The sequence below is a fragment of the Sorex araneus genome, chromosome 5, assembly GCF_027595985.1.
Source record: "Sorex araneus isolate mSorAra2 chromosome 5, mSorAra2.pri, whole genome shotgun sequence".
NCBI lineage: Eukaryota > Metazoa > Chordata > Mammalia > Eulipotyphla > Soricidae > Sorex > Sorex araneus.
The window spans coordinates 202,660,984-202,675,938 of NC_073306.1; the positions used below are offsets into that span (position 1 = coordinate 202,660,984).

Here is a 14,955-nt window from a genome sequence, read left to right on the forward strand (position 1 = left end):
GACATTTTTTGCAAGTTTGCTTTAGCCAGCCCCCAGCCCGCTTAGGTCTGGCTGAGTGTGATAAGGTCTTGGGACTTGTAGCGGGAGGAGCGGGTTGATCTGACCGGGAAGGTGGGAAGTGGGGAGGGAAGGGAGGAGGAGGGAGAGGGGAAGAGAAGAGCGAAGGGGAGAGAGCGAGGTGCAGAGAGGGAAAGAGAAAACTTAGTGGGAAATTCTCCTTTTCTTTTTTTTTTAATTTTAAATTTCTCTTTAGCAAAATCCTTCCTTGGTCTCCTGGGCCCGGGACTCCGACCTGGGGAGGGGCGCGGTGCCCGGTCGCCCCCCGCGCGCTGTGAGATGTCAGAGCTGCCGGAAGATCAGAGTCACGCGGTCTGCGCCTTTTCCTAGTCTCACACGCCAGGCTTACCTGATTGCAACGCTGGACGGAAGCGAGGTGGGCTCGGCCGGCGGTGATTCTACTCGGTAGGCGGACGACCGCGCCCCTTCGGATCCCGGCGCGCGCAGATCGCCCTCCTCGACGTGGCGAGGCCGGGGCCGGACCGAGGCATCCGCCGTCCAAGCCCTGTCTGTCTTCCCTCAGGAGCCGGGAAACTGTGGCGAGACGCCCCCAGCGGAGACCGTCCGCAGCCCCCGCTGCACATGTGTCCACGCCTTGCTGCGGACGGCACGTCGTTCTCACCGGCGGCTGCCCTCGAGGAAAGGGACCGAGCGCGCAGACCGGGCTCCGGGTACCTGCAGCCCCTCCAGCCGCCCTGCCGCGCCTTCCCGCCGGACAAGAGACGCTCTCCGGAGCCCGCCTCGGTAATCATCTCCACTATGACGCCCCCTGCCCACTCCCCTGTGCCCCCCTCCCCCAGAGACTCGCCGGCCGCCTGAATCTCGCACCTTGCCTCGCCCTGGCCAGCTCCCCGTCACCCCTGACCCTGGCCCAGGTAGGGGTGTCCTGGGACCCCCGCATCCCGGAAAGCCCCTAACGGGAGCCGACGGCGCCCCCTCTCCACCGTCTTTCCTGCGCGCCTCAGTGTGCGCCCGGGACCCGACGGAGCTGACCTCGCACCCCAGCGCATCAGCGCAGACGCCGGTGCCCGGGGAGGGTCTTGCTAGCGTGAGCGTCCGGGGGAGCTAGCAGGCTCGGGGGCATCCCCCGCCTCCCCCAGGCAACAGGCTGTGCAATGCGGCGGCCCCGCTCAGAGCCAGAGAATCCCTCGGGGCTCATCCGCGCCCTCCTCCCCTGCGCAGCTCCGAGAGTCCGGGGCAAGCGCGCGGGGTCCCCGAGCGTGCCGGGTGGTCGGCTTTGCCGGGGGCAGGGGGGAAAGGCCCCCACCCCCCAGGCCCCTGCCGTACTCAGGGTACTTCTCTCGCCCCCCCACCCCCCAAACTCAGTTCTCCTCCCCCAGAGTCCCCCAGAGCCCAGGCTTTGGGGCGAGGCGGGAGGGACAGGGGGGGCAGGGTCCAGGGGAGCGCGGAGAGGCAGGCGCCACCGGAGGGAGCGCCCAGCCCAGCAAAGAGTTAAAAGGAGGGGACGTGGGCTGTCACGCGTCATTGGGCAGATTATGTGCAGCAAACAAAAAGTGTGTGTCTGCGTGCCAGTCAGTCACTGCATCGGGTCCATCTGTACAACTCTCTCCGCTCTCCTCTCTCTCCCTCTCTCTCTCTCTCCCTCCCTCTCTCCCTCTCTCTCTCTTCTCTCTCTCTCTCTCCTCCCTGTCTCTCTCTCTCTCTCCTCTCTCTCTCTCCCTCTTTCCTCTCTCTCCCCCTCTCTCTCCTCCCCATCTCTGCATCTCTGCATCTCTCTCCAGGCAGCGCCTGCCAGAGAAGCCCCATCCGGCGCCCTTAGCCATGGCCAGGCGCTGAGAGCATCCGCGGGAGCACCCCTCCATCGCACCTCCCGGGCTCGAGGTGGCCTTCGGGGGCCCAGCGGCTTCTGACCTTCTTCTTGGTGAGTCTACTTGCACGGCCGCGGGAGGGGGATGGGAGGCGGGCCAGTCTGGAGCGTGGACACTGTTGTGGAGGTCTTCCCCCCTCGGCCTGGCGGAGGGGCTCCGCCGCCCGGCAGAGTATACAAAGGGAAGCGCGGCCGAGGAGCACTTTGCCGGAGGAGCGGGCGGCTGGGCTAGCGAGCGGCCGCCGCCAGACAATGCCCGAGACAGGCGCGGGCGATCCCGGCCCCCCGCGACGAGCTTTGCGCCACCCCAGCGGCCCGGGGTAGGAGCCGGGGCCTGCGGGGGGCACCCGGGCCGCCCGGGGCTGCCAGCAGTGGCCGCGGCGCGCGAGGCTCGGGCCCAGGCTCTGCCCGACGCTTATTGTGATGGGCTCGAGGCTCGTGGCGGCCGCCGCGGCGACGCGGACCCGATTAGCGCGGCGTAGCGAGGCTCTTTTCGCCGTATTGTTAGGTAGAACTGCATTTTAATGATTGCGTCCCCGCCGTAGCCGCGAACGGACGGACGGGGCGACCTCCTGGCACAATGAAACGCTTGTGTGAAAGAGACTCTTTTTTTTTTTTAATTGTTGTTGTTGAAGGAGGAGAGAAATTGGGGCGGAATTGGGAAAAATTGAAAGGAGCGGGGAGCATGCGTTGAAAAGAAGCGGTTCTGGAGGTTTTGTTGCTATTTTGAAATGTATTCACATTTGAAATGGGATATTCGAACGTCCGATGGTGGGGCGGGGCGGGGGGCACCAACTGTTCAGGGACAAGAGGCTAATAAACTAAGTTCTACCTAGTAGTTTTCTCGCTTCTTTCTGCCTGGCGAGATACTTGCTCTGTACGGCGTGGAGCCCACTCGATGGGCAGACAGACTAAGCGAAGTTTCATGCTCGGTTAGCTAAAAGGGGGGAAAAGCACTACCTTGTAATCGTATTTGCAGGATTAATTGGTTCATAGACACTGAGATTTTAGAATGAGCATTACCAATTTCACTCCATAATGAATAGCTCGGAGAAAACGAGCTAGGTCTATTATTTCCGACTCCTTAAAGTATACAAGATACACATTGCCTTATACTATCAGGATAAGGTAACTTGGGGGAATGTTTTAACCAGGCAAAAAAGAGTCACCAGTGGAGTCACTTCAAGGACAGTTTAAAATTTGTGTTTGTTTCCAATGATGTCCTATGGTGGGAGTCCAGTGGCTCCGGAAGGAAAATGTCTCTTTATGACAGCTTAATAGAAAGTTCTCCATTGGGGCATTACTTTCTAAATTGCTTCAGATTAACAGCTGGAGTGCCCACCGAGGTCTACTCAAAGCAGATTGACCCCCTCTTCTTGCCCAAACAGCGTTGTATCTTGGGGAAGCCAGAAATCACCAGTCATTACACACTCAGTATTTCAGACGGGGACACTTCAAATCTGCCCAGTAACCTGCTCCCTGCATAAGACACCTAAGATTCAATCCACCCCCTTGTATAACAAGGTAACTGGGATTCTCCCTCATCCATAAATAAGCATGTCGAGAAAAAAAATAATTACCTCTGCTTGCTGCTTTTAATTAAAGCCTCAGAGGGACAGTGTTGGATTATGGTAATGAGCAGACATCCGTCCCCTCTTGTAGCTGCAGAGAAAGGTTGGCTGACAAGGAGTCACTGGCCGTGATACTTGAAATCCATTTGCCATGCTACGTGTCTGCCTGCTTGCTAACACTAGTCCCCTCTTTGGAAGAAAAATCAATCATAAAATCAGCTCCCAGGCACCCTGCCCAAGAGGATTAAAAGTTTCCTTTAGTCAGGAATGTCCGTGAGTTAGTATAGAAACCATCCAACTATTCCTCCTGCCCTCTCCTGCTCGCCCTCCCCCAAGTTGTTTCCAAGAGATCTTTTTCCTCTCCAGCAGTCCACTGAGAACTCCACCATTCCTACTGTTCAAAGCAGAAAAACACGAAAAAAAAAGTATTCCTTGGTTGGCATCCTCAGAATACATCAATTTAATCTGCCACTGACTTTATTTCTGAAATAGAGCTGTGCAAAAAAAAGCTCAGGCAAATCCAAGAGAAATCTGTTTCGTAGTTAAACATGTTCTGCCTAGATTGGTAGAAGCAAACGCGAGCTGTGTATCTGGCATCACCATCGTTCTGTCTGTCTTCAGTGATGGAGGATTCGGGCATCCAGCGAGGCCTCTGGGATGGAGATGCCAAGGCTGTGCAGCAGTGTCTGACAGATATTTTTACCAGCGTCTACACCACCTGTGACATCCCCGAGAATGCCATATTTGGGCCCTGCGTCCTAAGCCACACGTCCCTGTATGACAGCATAGCTTTCATAGCGCTCAAGTCCACGGACAAGAGAACAGTCCCTTATATCTTCCGGGTAAGTTTGGCTGATGCTGGATCAGGCATGAGGGTAACAGCCTGTGGGAAGGGGACCAAGAGTCATTTTGCTGACAAGCTGAGCGAAGTTCTTGGTGCAGAAAATACAATGGGAATCAGCCTATTTTATAAATCTAGAATCAGAAAAGGAAAAAGCAAACTCGATGGGAATCATCCTATTTTATAAATCTAGAATCAGAAAAGGAAAAAGCAAACTTGTGTCAACTGATTTCCAGGAATAAATGGCAAACGTTGACTTGCATTCCGGCTGTATAACTAGGTTTTCCTGGTGATGAACCCTACTTCCTAAGAATTCTGGGGGAATTACATTAGAAATGAGGGTATTTGCATACTAAATACTTCCTAGACTTAACTTTTACTATCAGTACTGGGTGCCTTTGCCCGCTAACCTCGGTGGCCTTGTCTTCCCCTCGATTTGACTCTTTCTGCCAACACTATGAGCGGCCAGTGCTTGGAATTTAAATTCAAAATGTTCATACTTTTTGACTATGCAGCACTGCTAGGTCTGCATGTTTGAAGATAAAAATTCGAATTTCTCTTTCTAGCCTTTCTTTATAAAGAATAACCATCGATGGTTCAAGCCACAGTTATGAAAGCGAGGCCACAGAATTGTTTGTAAGCACTGAGCTGCATTCAGGTTCCCAAATTAACAAAATTCCCCCACAGGCTCGCAAGGTGGAATCCTCAAGGCTTTAACACTAGTTTGAGTCCTAAGAAGGAAGTAGCCCTCGTTTGGAAATATATTGCGCCGATACATATGTGGGAAGGACGATTTAAATCCACTCCAGCGGCGAGGGAGCCGCAGCGCTCCGCGGGGTGGTCATCAGACCCGCGGCTTACAAATGAGAGCGTGGGGGCCAGCTTGGGTCAAGTGTGTGTGCAAGCTTTGGTCTCTCCTCCACTTTCCTTCTCGTATCTTCTCTTCTTCCGCTGTAGGTGGACACCTCTGCGGCCAACGGTTCCTCAGAAGGTCTCATGTGGCTGCGGCTTGTCCAGTCTGCCCGAGATAAAGAGGAGCAGAACCTTGAAGCCTATATCAAAAACGGACAGCTGTTTTACCGCTCTCTCCGCAGGATTGCCAAAGACGAGGAGTTACTAGTTTGGTACGGGAAAGAACTGACTGAGTTACTCTTGCTCTGCCCCTCTCGACCCCACAGCAAGATGAATGGTAGGTTGGCTGGAGACCTGCGGGGGGCGGGGGGAGAGAGAAGGGGGAGCTGGGGGCGGGGGGCGGGAGGGAAGGGGGAGGGGAGGGGGGTTTACTCCACGCTCCCCTTGGAGGGTGGGGCGGGTCTCACTCTGCACCCAGACGCTATACAGAACGCAGCTGGCAGAAATGGGGGTGGAAGGGATACTTGGCTCCGTATTTTGCACTCTTCCCACACATACCCCCCCACAAATCCAGGAGAAAAGTTAGATCTTGTCGGACCCGGTGTTTTTTACTCGGGTATGCGGGGGGAGGGGTGGGGGGGGCTGAGGAAACGGAGCTGGATGTGAGAGGGGGGCGTTGGCAAAGCGGCCTGCAGACGGTGCGAAGTTAACCACGTGGTGTGTGTGTGTGTGTGTGTGTGTGTGTGTGTGTGTGTGTGTGTGTGTTTGCTCACGCAGCGGGGTCGTCCCCTTACACATGCCTGGAATGCAGCCAGCGCTTCCAGTTCGAGTTCCCCTACGTGGCGCATCTGCGCTTCCGCTGCCCCAAGAGGCTGCACAGCGCCGATCTGAGCCCCCCCGACGAGCAAGGCGGCGGCGGCGGCGGCGGCGTCGTGGGCACCAAGGACCACGGGGGCGGCGGCGGTGCCAAAGACCCGCAGCCACCGCGGCAAGACGCCTCCCTGGGCCCGGGCCCCAAGTTCTGCAAAGCCGGCCCCATCCACCACTACCCGGCGGCCTCCCCCGAGGGCGCCAACCCGCCCCCCGTCGGCGGCGGCGCTAAACCCTCCACGGACTTCCACAATCTGGCCCGGGAGCTGGAGAACTCGGGCGGCGGCCGCAGCTGCTCCCCGGGCCGGAGCCTGGGCGGCGGCGGCGGCGGCGGCGGCGGCGGCCACCAGGAGGCGGAGCTGAGCCCCGACGGCCACGCGGCGGGCGGCGGCAAAGGGAAGAGGAAATTCCCGGACGAGGCGGCCGAGGGCGGCGGCGGCGGCGGCGGCGGCGCGGGGCTGGTGGCGGGCCGGAGCCGCTTCTCGGAGCGGCCGCTGCCCGTGCCCAAGGAGGACCTGGTGTGCACGCCGCAGCAGCAGTACCGCGCGCCCGGCAGCTACTTCGGCCTGGACGACGGCGGCCGCCTGTTCGCGCCGCCCAGCCCCGAGACGGGCGAGGCCAAGCGCAGCGCCTTCGTGGAGGTGAAGAAGGCGGCGGCGCGCGCGGCGGGCTTGCAGGAGGAGGCGGCGGCGGCGGCCGACGGCGGGGGCGCCGACGAGCAGGACGCGGGCGGCGGCGGCGGCGGCGGCGGGGGCGGCGGGGGCTCGTCCACTCCGGTGGCGGCGTCCCCGCGGCCCGGGGCCCCGCTGTCCGGCCGGCTGGAGGGCGGCAGCCCGGCGCGGGGCAGCGCCTTCACGTCGGTGCCGCAGCTGGGCGGCGCGGGCGGCGCGGGCGGCGCGGCGGGCGCGGGGGGCGCGGGGGGCGCGGCGGGCGCCGGACCCGGCGCGGCGGCGTCGGACGAGCGCAAAAGCGCCTTCTCGCAGCCCGCGCGCTCCTTCGCGCAGCTGCCGCCGCTGGTGCTGGGCCAGAAGCTGGGCGCGCTGGAGCCCTGCCACCCCCCCGACGGCGTGGGGCCCGCCAGGCTCTACCCCGCCGCCGCCGCCGCCGCCGCCGCCGACCCGCTGGCCGTGAAGCTGCAGGGCGCGGCCGAGCTGGGCGCGGGCTGCGGGGGGCTGCCCAAGCAGAGCCCCTTCCTCTACGCCACCGCCTTCTGGCCCAAGAGCTCGGCGGCCGCGGCGGCGGCGGCGGCGGCGGCGGCCGCGGGACCCCTGCAGCTGCAGCTGCCGTCGGCGCTCACCCTGCTGCCGCCCTCCTTCACGTCGCTGTGTCTGCCCGCGCAGAACTGGTGCGCCAAGTGCAACGCCTCGTTCCGCATGACGTCCGACCTGGTGTACCACATGCGCTCGCACCACAAAAAGGAGTACGCCATGGAGCCCCTGGTGAAGCGGCGGCGGGAGGAGAAACTCAAGTGCCCCATTTGCAACGAGTCCTTCAGGGAGCGCCACCACCTGTCCAGGCACATGACCTCGCATAACTGACGCCGGAGGGCTCCCCGCTCTCCTCCCCGCAGCCCCCCTGCACCGCCCCGCCCAGCCACCTGCAGGAATAGACACGCGAGGACGCCCACCGCCTCCCTGTGACCTGAACCGCGTGCAAACGCACACACGCACACACACACACACATATATACACACGCGCACACGCTCACGCACGCACACATATACACGCGCATACCCACACATGCACACGCGCACGCACACATACGCGTACACACAAGCACGCACATGCGTTCACACACAAGCACGCACACATACATACGCGCCCGCACACACATACACACATTCAAGTGCATGCACACACATACACAGCACACACACGCACACATACACACGCGCACGCACACACGCACCCACACACACGACAGGCTGGTGGATTTTAGATTAGGTGGGTTGTTTGAGGCATTTTTCTTTTTGTTTTCGAATGCACGCATTTTCACTTTCCCAAAAACAAAAGTACATTTTTTAAAATGTCATATATTGCAGCATATTGATGCATTTGTCATACGTTTCTACTTAAATTATTAAGCACTTACGGTTTAGATGTAATAATTATATGTAAGGGCAAAATTTATTTTAGATATAAAGGAGGGTGAGATGCTTTCTGCATTTCTTGAGGACAGTTTGCGTTCTTACAAAAAAGAAAACAAATAAAAAAGGGTCACCATTCAATTTAAGTTTCCAGGGAGAAGTGCATGTATCATGAAATGATTATGGACTTCAATGAAGAATGTCATCATTATGTAAATATGTATTTCCTTTTAATACAAAGTGTAATTTTGTGCCCGTGAAATGGAGTCTGAATAGTTATGTGTTTCTTTTATCCCTGGAAAGATTTATTAAACTTTATAGATTATCCGGGTATGTTGGATGCTTTGACAATAAATGACTATTTTCATCAGAGCAATTACTTGGAAAGTATTTTAAAATATCTGTGTAGCGAAGGGCTACCCTTTGAATAAATAGGTGCCATCCATCTTCACTGAGTCCTTCAAAGAATCAAAAGTGGACTGGAGAGGCAGTGCCCTGGGTAAGACCCTTGCCTTGCGGATGGTTAACCAGGTCTATTCCCAGGACCCAGTACGGTCCCCTGAGCCCTGGCAGGATTGGTCCCTGAATGTAGAGCCAGGAATAAGCCCTGAGCATCTCCAGGTCTGCTCCCCTCCCAAAAGAAATAAAAGAGACAAATGAATAGAGGAAAGGAGGGATGGCAAAGCACTTGCGTTGATTTCTTGACTATATGCTCATTTGAACTTCAGTGTAAGAAGACTGTGGGAAATCTGGAACGTTTAACAAAAAGGAAAGAAGGGGAGGAAAAAAGAAAAGAAAAAAAAGAGAGGGATGGAGGAAGGAAGGAAGGTAGGAAGGAAGGAAGGAAGGAAGGAAAAAGGAAGGAAGGAAGGAAAAGAAGGAAAGAAGGAAAAAAGGAAGGAAGGAAGGAAAAAAGGAAGGAAGGAAGGGAAAAAGGAAAGAAGGAAGAAAAGGAAGGATGAAAAAAGGAAGGAAAATAGGAAGGAAGGAAGGAAGGAAGGAAGGAAAAAAGGAAGGAAGGAAAAAGGAAGGAAGGAAGGAAGGAAGGAAAAAAGGAAGGAAGGAAAAAAGGAAGGAAGGAAAAAGGAAGGAAGGAAGGAAGGAAGGAAGGAAGGAAGGAAGGAAAAAGGAAGGAAGGAAAATGGAAGGAAGGAAGGAAGGAAGGAAGGAAGGAAGGAAGGAAGGAAGGAAGGAAGGAAGGAAGGAAGGAAGGAAGGAAGGAAGGAAGGAAGGAAGGAAGGAAAAACCCATCCCAGTGTAGCTAACACATCACTGTTCTTTCCATAGTAGGGAAACTTCCATCCTCCTTACTGGAGGCCTGAGACCATTTTCAGGCCTAGTTCAGAAAGGCCAAATGGAAAGTTCGATTTTATGCCCGACTAGATGTCTACACTGCAGAGTACCTTCTGCTCTAGAACTCTTCAGCACTCTGTCCTTCCCCAGTAAGTCTTTAGACAGCAAAGTGAAATGACCAAAGTGATCTATGTCCTCAGGACCAAGCTTGGAGCTGACCCTGACAGCTGCCCTCTGCTCCCTGCCCTTCCTCTTATGAAAACTCTGCTCTTCCTGCACTCACAGCAGATTGCTTTTGTTTGTTTTTATTTTTGTTTTGGGGCCACACCTGGCAGTGCTCAGGGGCTAACCTTGGCTCTACTCTCAGGGATCACTCTTGGCAGTGATGGGGGAGGGGTGTGACCATATGAGGTGCCAGGATCCAACCAGGTTGGCTGCATGCGTGGCAAATGCCTTATCTACTCAGGCCCACTGGCAGCAGGCTTAAGTAGGGTGTCTTTAGCTGGATGTGGCATGTCCACATCAATCATTCATGCTATTCCAAATGTTAGTTTTCATGTAGCTGCACTTAATGCTTGGGGCTGAGGTCCTTCTGGAGGTTTCCCAGCCTGGGAGCTGTTCTTGCCCATGCGCTCCCTCACATTCTGCTAATTCTTCACTATGTCAGAAGGATTCTTTTTACTATTTCACACTCGTAAAAAGGTCTGAAATGGAAAACTTAGTAACGTCTCATTGAAGGCTTTGAATAAACCTTCCTAAAAGATTGTGTTAGCCTTCAAGGGACTACAGAATAAGTTATAATTAAGGCAAGACACAGGTAAAGACTACGGTAAAGTATACATCCATACTGTGAGCAAGGTTTTTTTTTTTTTTTTAAATAAATAGTTTGCCTGTTTTAAGATTACCCAGATAATGTTTTTCCCTTTTTGCGTCACTCCTGGTTACTTCTGGCACAAGGGTTACTCCTGGCTCTGCACTCAGGCAGTGCTCAGGGGACCATATAGGATGCTGGGAATCGAACCCGGCTTGGCCGCGTGCAAAGCAAATGCCCTACCCGCTGTACCTTTGCTCCAGCCCCAAATTTTTGTTTTTTGTTTTGGAGCCACATCCAGCTGCACTCAGGGGTCACTCCTAGTAGGACTCGGGGAACCATGTGTGGGTCTGGGAATTAAACCCTCGTCCCACATGCCATATAAACACCTTACCAGTTGTAATATGTCTCCATCCCTGTCCAAGTGGTTTTTAATTTTGCATTGCCCTCAGTTTTCCTATGTGACAGTTGGGGGTGGTGGTGGTCTTATACACTGACCCTCAGCCAAGCGTGAGGACAGGCCCGAATTCTGGGCCAACTGCTGCTCATAATTAGCGCGATCCTTGTAGGGTCAAGCGTTTAACTATGCTTGATTTTCTCATCTGTAAAAGACGAAAGGTGAAAGATTAAAGGGTCTACCTTTAATGAAGTACTTATCTCTTTTTAATGGTATTATCAAGGCTCCAGTGAAACCAATAGGGGTTTTATGTTGTCAAGAAAAGAACAAGACTCATTGTAAAGCAAATTTGATGACAAGAAGTGAGAAATATATTTAGGGGTTAATGGAAAATGGGTCACAGAGATCCATAAATCACAATGCCTAAATAGCAGTTAAACCGTACAGCCTGGGGCACCAGTGGATCTACAGAGCAAAAATTTATCTTGTGTGGGGTGAGGTGTGTGTGTGTGGGGAGGGGGGTAGGGCCACACCCAGCAGTGCTCAGGTCCTGCTTCTGGCTCTGTGTTCAGCGAAGTATGGCAGTGCTGGGGCTCAAGCACTTGCAAGGCCAGACCCTTGCACCCCTGTACTATCTCTCTGACCCCAAGGAATAAAACTTTCTAAAAACTCAACCAAGGGGCTGGAGTGATAGCACAGTGGGTGGGTCTTGCCCGATCCCACAATTGTGCTCCCACCTAGTGGTGCTTTGCAACCACCCGTGCCTGCCCGGGGCTTCCTTGCACACGGTCAACCCAGGTTCGATTCCCAGCATCCCATAGGGTCCTCTGAGCATTGCCAGAAGTAATTCCTGAGTGCAGAGCCAGGAGTAATCCCTGTGCACCTCTGGGTGTGACCCTCCCGCCCCCCCCCAAAATATCTCAATCACGCCAGGTTGGTTGCATGGATCCTAACTTCAAATCAAAAAGCAAAGCAATCGCTTCTCGGCCTTTGGGCTAAGATCGAGGGCAAAAAGCAAAGCGAAGCAAAGCAAAACCCCCAAGCCAGAAGTAGAGTGGCCTTCCCTTCCTGTTCAACTTTCAGACTCTGCTTTCCAATATGGCACCTCCATGATTTGATCTAGACCAGACAGAGAGAAGCTTAGGGCCAAAGCAAGAAAGGCAAAAACTTGTTTGAGAAGTGCGTCCTTCTAGTTTGAAATTCTACTTTCAGGCCAGAGTGATAGTACATGAGGAGGAGTAGGGTGTTTGTCTTGCACTCCGCTGTCCCAGGTTTGATCACCAGCATCCCATATGGTCCCCTGAGCACCAGCAGGAGTAATTCTTGAGTGCAGAGCCAGGAATAATGCCTGAGCATCATTCGGTGTCACACACACACACACACACACACACACACACACACACACACACACTCCTACTTTCTGAAGGACAGTAGGCACTTCCCTTGCATTTACCTTTTGTCTTTATTCACTCCATCAGAAAAGTAAACCTGGAATTCTGGGCCATCCCAGGATCCAAGTACGAAACACTTTAGGGCTGGGCTATTGGCTGCTAGACAACAACTATATGGCCTGAGTCAATAAGCCCCCAAAGTTCTTCCTGCCTTCAGCCAGGAGAACCCAGAAATGTTTCCTTTCAAAGGTGCAGCATCCACTTTCAGAAGCATCTTAACTTGTCAAACTTTGTCCCACCAACTTTTGGACATTTCCACCACCTGCTCCTGGAACAGCTAAGGCACAAGGTCACAGCGTCAAACAGGCTTTGAGGCGCCCTCCTGGGGGGTGGCTGAGCTCCGGCGTGCCAGGGTCCTGGGTCCGGAAAGTGGCAGAAAAGGAAAAGCACCGTGTGCTCACACACTTGCTGAATCCCGCAAGTGCCCCAGCACCTGCCTGCTGTCTCTGCGCGCTCTCGTGGAGGATCCCAAGTCCTGCTCCTGTGGCGGCTGTTGGGGCAAGAGGGTGCACGAGGAGACGCCAGCATTTTCCCAGCATCAGCTCTTGGGGTGCAGTGTACCCCCCCGGAGGCGACGCGGAGAAGCAGTGAGAGGAGATAATAAGTCACGTCTGTGCAACCTGTTAGCAGGCGCTGAAGAGCCGAAGATGAAACCGGATTTTCCCGGGGGAAAATGCCAGGGATGCGAATCCCGCCGCCCACCCCCCACCCAGGTTCTGCGCCGCCGCCGCCCGCCCACCCCCCACCTCCGCCTCAGGGCAGGAGACCCGCAGTCACGTCCACACCTCGGCCAGTTGCCAGCACAGATGCGCTGGGCGCCGCGGGACACTGGATTGGGAGGGGGCCAAGGGACCGCGCCCCATCCCACAATTGCGCACCCACCTAGTGGCGCTTTGCATCCGCCCGCCCGCGCCTGCCCGCGGCTTCGACGCTATTCGGCCGTTCTGCGGGCAGTGGGTGGGCGAAGGAGCCCTCCCCGTCCAGGACATGGTGCCCAGAGCAGGGAGAGGTTGGAGGCTTCGACCCACCCAGACCACGGGGCAGGTCGTGCCCATACCATCACGACTCCAGATCGACCTGGAGGTGCCTTGCGGACCCCAGCTCGCTTCCCTGGACCCGCTGCCAGGTGTGAGTGGGCAGAGGTCTGAGCAGCAAGGTCCTAGCCCAGCGTGAGGCAGCCCTACCGCTTTAGTTTTTCCTTTGACATTTTCCTCCTTTGATGTGCTGAAAGTAGACAAAGGACCAAACGTGATGGCCTCTCAGTATCTATATTGCAAACCATAATGCCCAAAGGTAGAGAGAGAGTATGGGGAAAGTGTCTGCCAGGGAGGCAGGGGGAGGGTTGGAAAGGGGAGGAGAGGGGGGGATACCGGGACATTGGTGGTGGAGAATGTGCACTGCTGGAGGGATAGGTGTCTGACTATTTTACAACCAAAACTCACACATGAAAGTTTTGTAACTGTATCTCAGGGTGATTCAATTAAAAAAAAAAAAAAGACACACTTTTTTTTTGTTTTTGTTTTTGGGTCACATCCGGCGATGCACAGGGGTTACTCCTGGCTCTTCACTCAGGAATTAGCCCTGGCAGTGCTCAGGGGACCATATGGGGTGCTGGGATTAGAACCCGGGTCGGCCGCGTGCAAGGCAAACGCCTTACCTGCTGTGCTATCACTCCAGCCCCAAAGACACACTTTTAAATTAAAAAAAAAAAAAAAGGAAAAGAACATACACTGAAGGAGAGAATGGTGTGGGGACAAGGCCAGGGCAGCACACTGCAGCACGTGGTAATCCCGACCAGAGAGAGACCAGCTGAGATGAGTGCTGTTGTGCAGAGGGAACGGGACCCACCTTAACTTCTCAAAAAAAAAAAAAAAAGCAAACTCCCCCCCCCCCTTTTCCTCCCCTTTCTGGAATCAGCTTGGCACACTCCCAGCTTCGTCCTGAGGCTGCTGGGGAGATACTGTCCTTCTGATTCCCCCCTCCCTCAACCTCCCTGCACCCTCTACGTGCTTTCCTGACTCTTTCACGCCTCTGGAGATGTGTAGCCCTTCCTGGAGCTTTCAGAGGTAACTCCAGGCTGGGGCAGCCAACTTCAAAGGAGGCAGTGGTCAGCCGGCTATCAGCCCAGCCCTGCCTGAGGCACCAACCACTGTGCTGGAGTCAGTCCCCCCTCTGGAGGGCTCCCGGCTCCCTTAGGAACCTGCCTTGGGGCTGCTCTGAGCCCAGGTTGCAGATATCCTGCTGTCACAGTGAGGCTGGAAACCAAGTCAGCAGACTTGCACATGGAATTTAGGAAGTTCGGCCTGACCGGAAGCTGAGATGGACTCTTAGGAAAAAGGAGCCTCTGCGTTACCTTTTCCTGCCTCTATCTTGCTGACAGGTGGGCTGAGAGATCGAGGAGGCTGAGGCAGGGACACTGGCTCCCAGGGTGAGTCTCACTGCCTGCTGGTCTTTGGATGTGGGGGGAAGTTCTGCTGGCTTCACCAATCCCAGTCCTAAGGCAACTTCAGCTTTTCTTACTTAAAGGTCTTAGACTCTTTTTTTAGAAGAGGGCTGGGTAGTTATACCCGGCAGTGCTCAGGGCTTACGCTTGGCTCTGCACTCAGGAGTCCCTCCTGGCAGTGCTCAGGGAACCACACGGGATGCCAGGGATCAAACCTGGTTCAGTGGAGTGCAAGGAAAAGCCTTACCTGCTATACTATCACTTGGGCCTTTATTATTAGTAGTATTATTACTATAACATTTTTTGGGGGGTCACATCTGGCGATGCACAGGAGTTACTCCTGGCTCTGCACTCAGGAATGACTCCTGGCGGTGCTTGGGGCACCATATGGATGCTGGGAATTGAACCGGGTTGGCCGTGTGCAAGGCTAATGCCCTCCCCACTATGCTGTCAC

At 55.1% G+C, this 14,955-nt stretch overlaps 1 protein-coding gene across 2 annotated transcripts; it reads left to right on the forward strand.

The window, feature by feature from the left end:
* The first annotated feature begins 253 nt into the window (after positions 1–253).
* PRDM8 (PR/SET domain 8) lies at positions 254–8,478 on the forward strand. Of its 2 annotated transcripts, XM_055140568.1 has the most exons (6): positions 254–433; positions 581–801; positions 1,800–1,939; positions 4,078–4,298; positions 5,255–5,486; positions 5,927–8,478. In XM_055140568.1, exons 4-6 carry the CDS (start codon positions 4,080–4,082, stop codon positions 7,555–7,557), a joined length of 2,082 nt encoding a protein of 693 aa, XP_054996543.1. In that variant the 5' UTR covers positions 254–433; positions 581–801; positions 1,800–1,939; positions 4,078–4,079; the 3' UTR covers positions 7,558–8,478. The 2 variants fall into 2 exon arrangements, with proteins under 2 accessions (XP_054996543.1, XP_054996542.1); XM_055140567.1 differs by lacking the exons at positions 254–433; positions 581–801 and having other exon boundaries at positions 1,583–1,939.
* Positions 8,479–14,955: the final 6,477 nt, after the last annotated feature.

Bases quoted from the DNA above. Each gene is read 5' to 3' on its own strand.
- PRDM8 (XM_055140568.1), top strand. From the start codon at position 4,080: ATGGAGGATTCGGGCATCCAGCGAGGCCTCTGGGATGGAGATGCCAAG. The intron at 4,299-5,254 runs GTAAGTTTGGCT...CTTCCGCTGTAG, and splicing joins CAGTCCCTTATATCTTCCGG to GTGGACACCTCTGCGGCCAA. The intron at 5,487-5,926 runs GTAGGTTGGCTG...TTGCTCACGCAG, and splicing joins ACCCCACAGCAAGATGAATG to CGGGGTCGTCCCCTTACACA.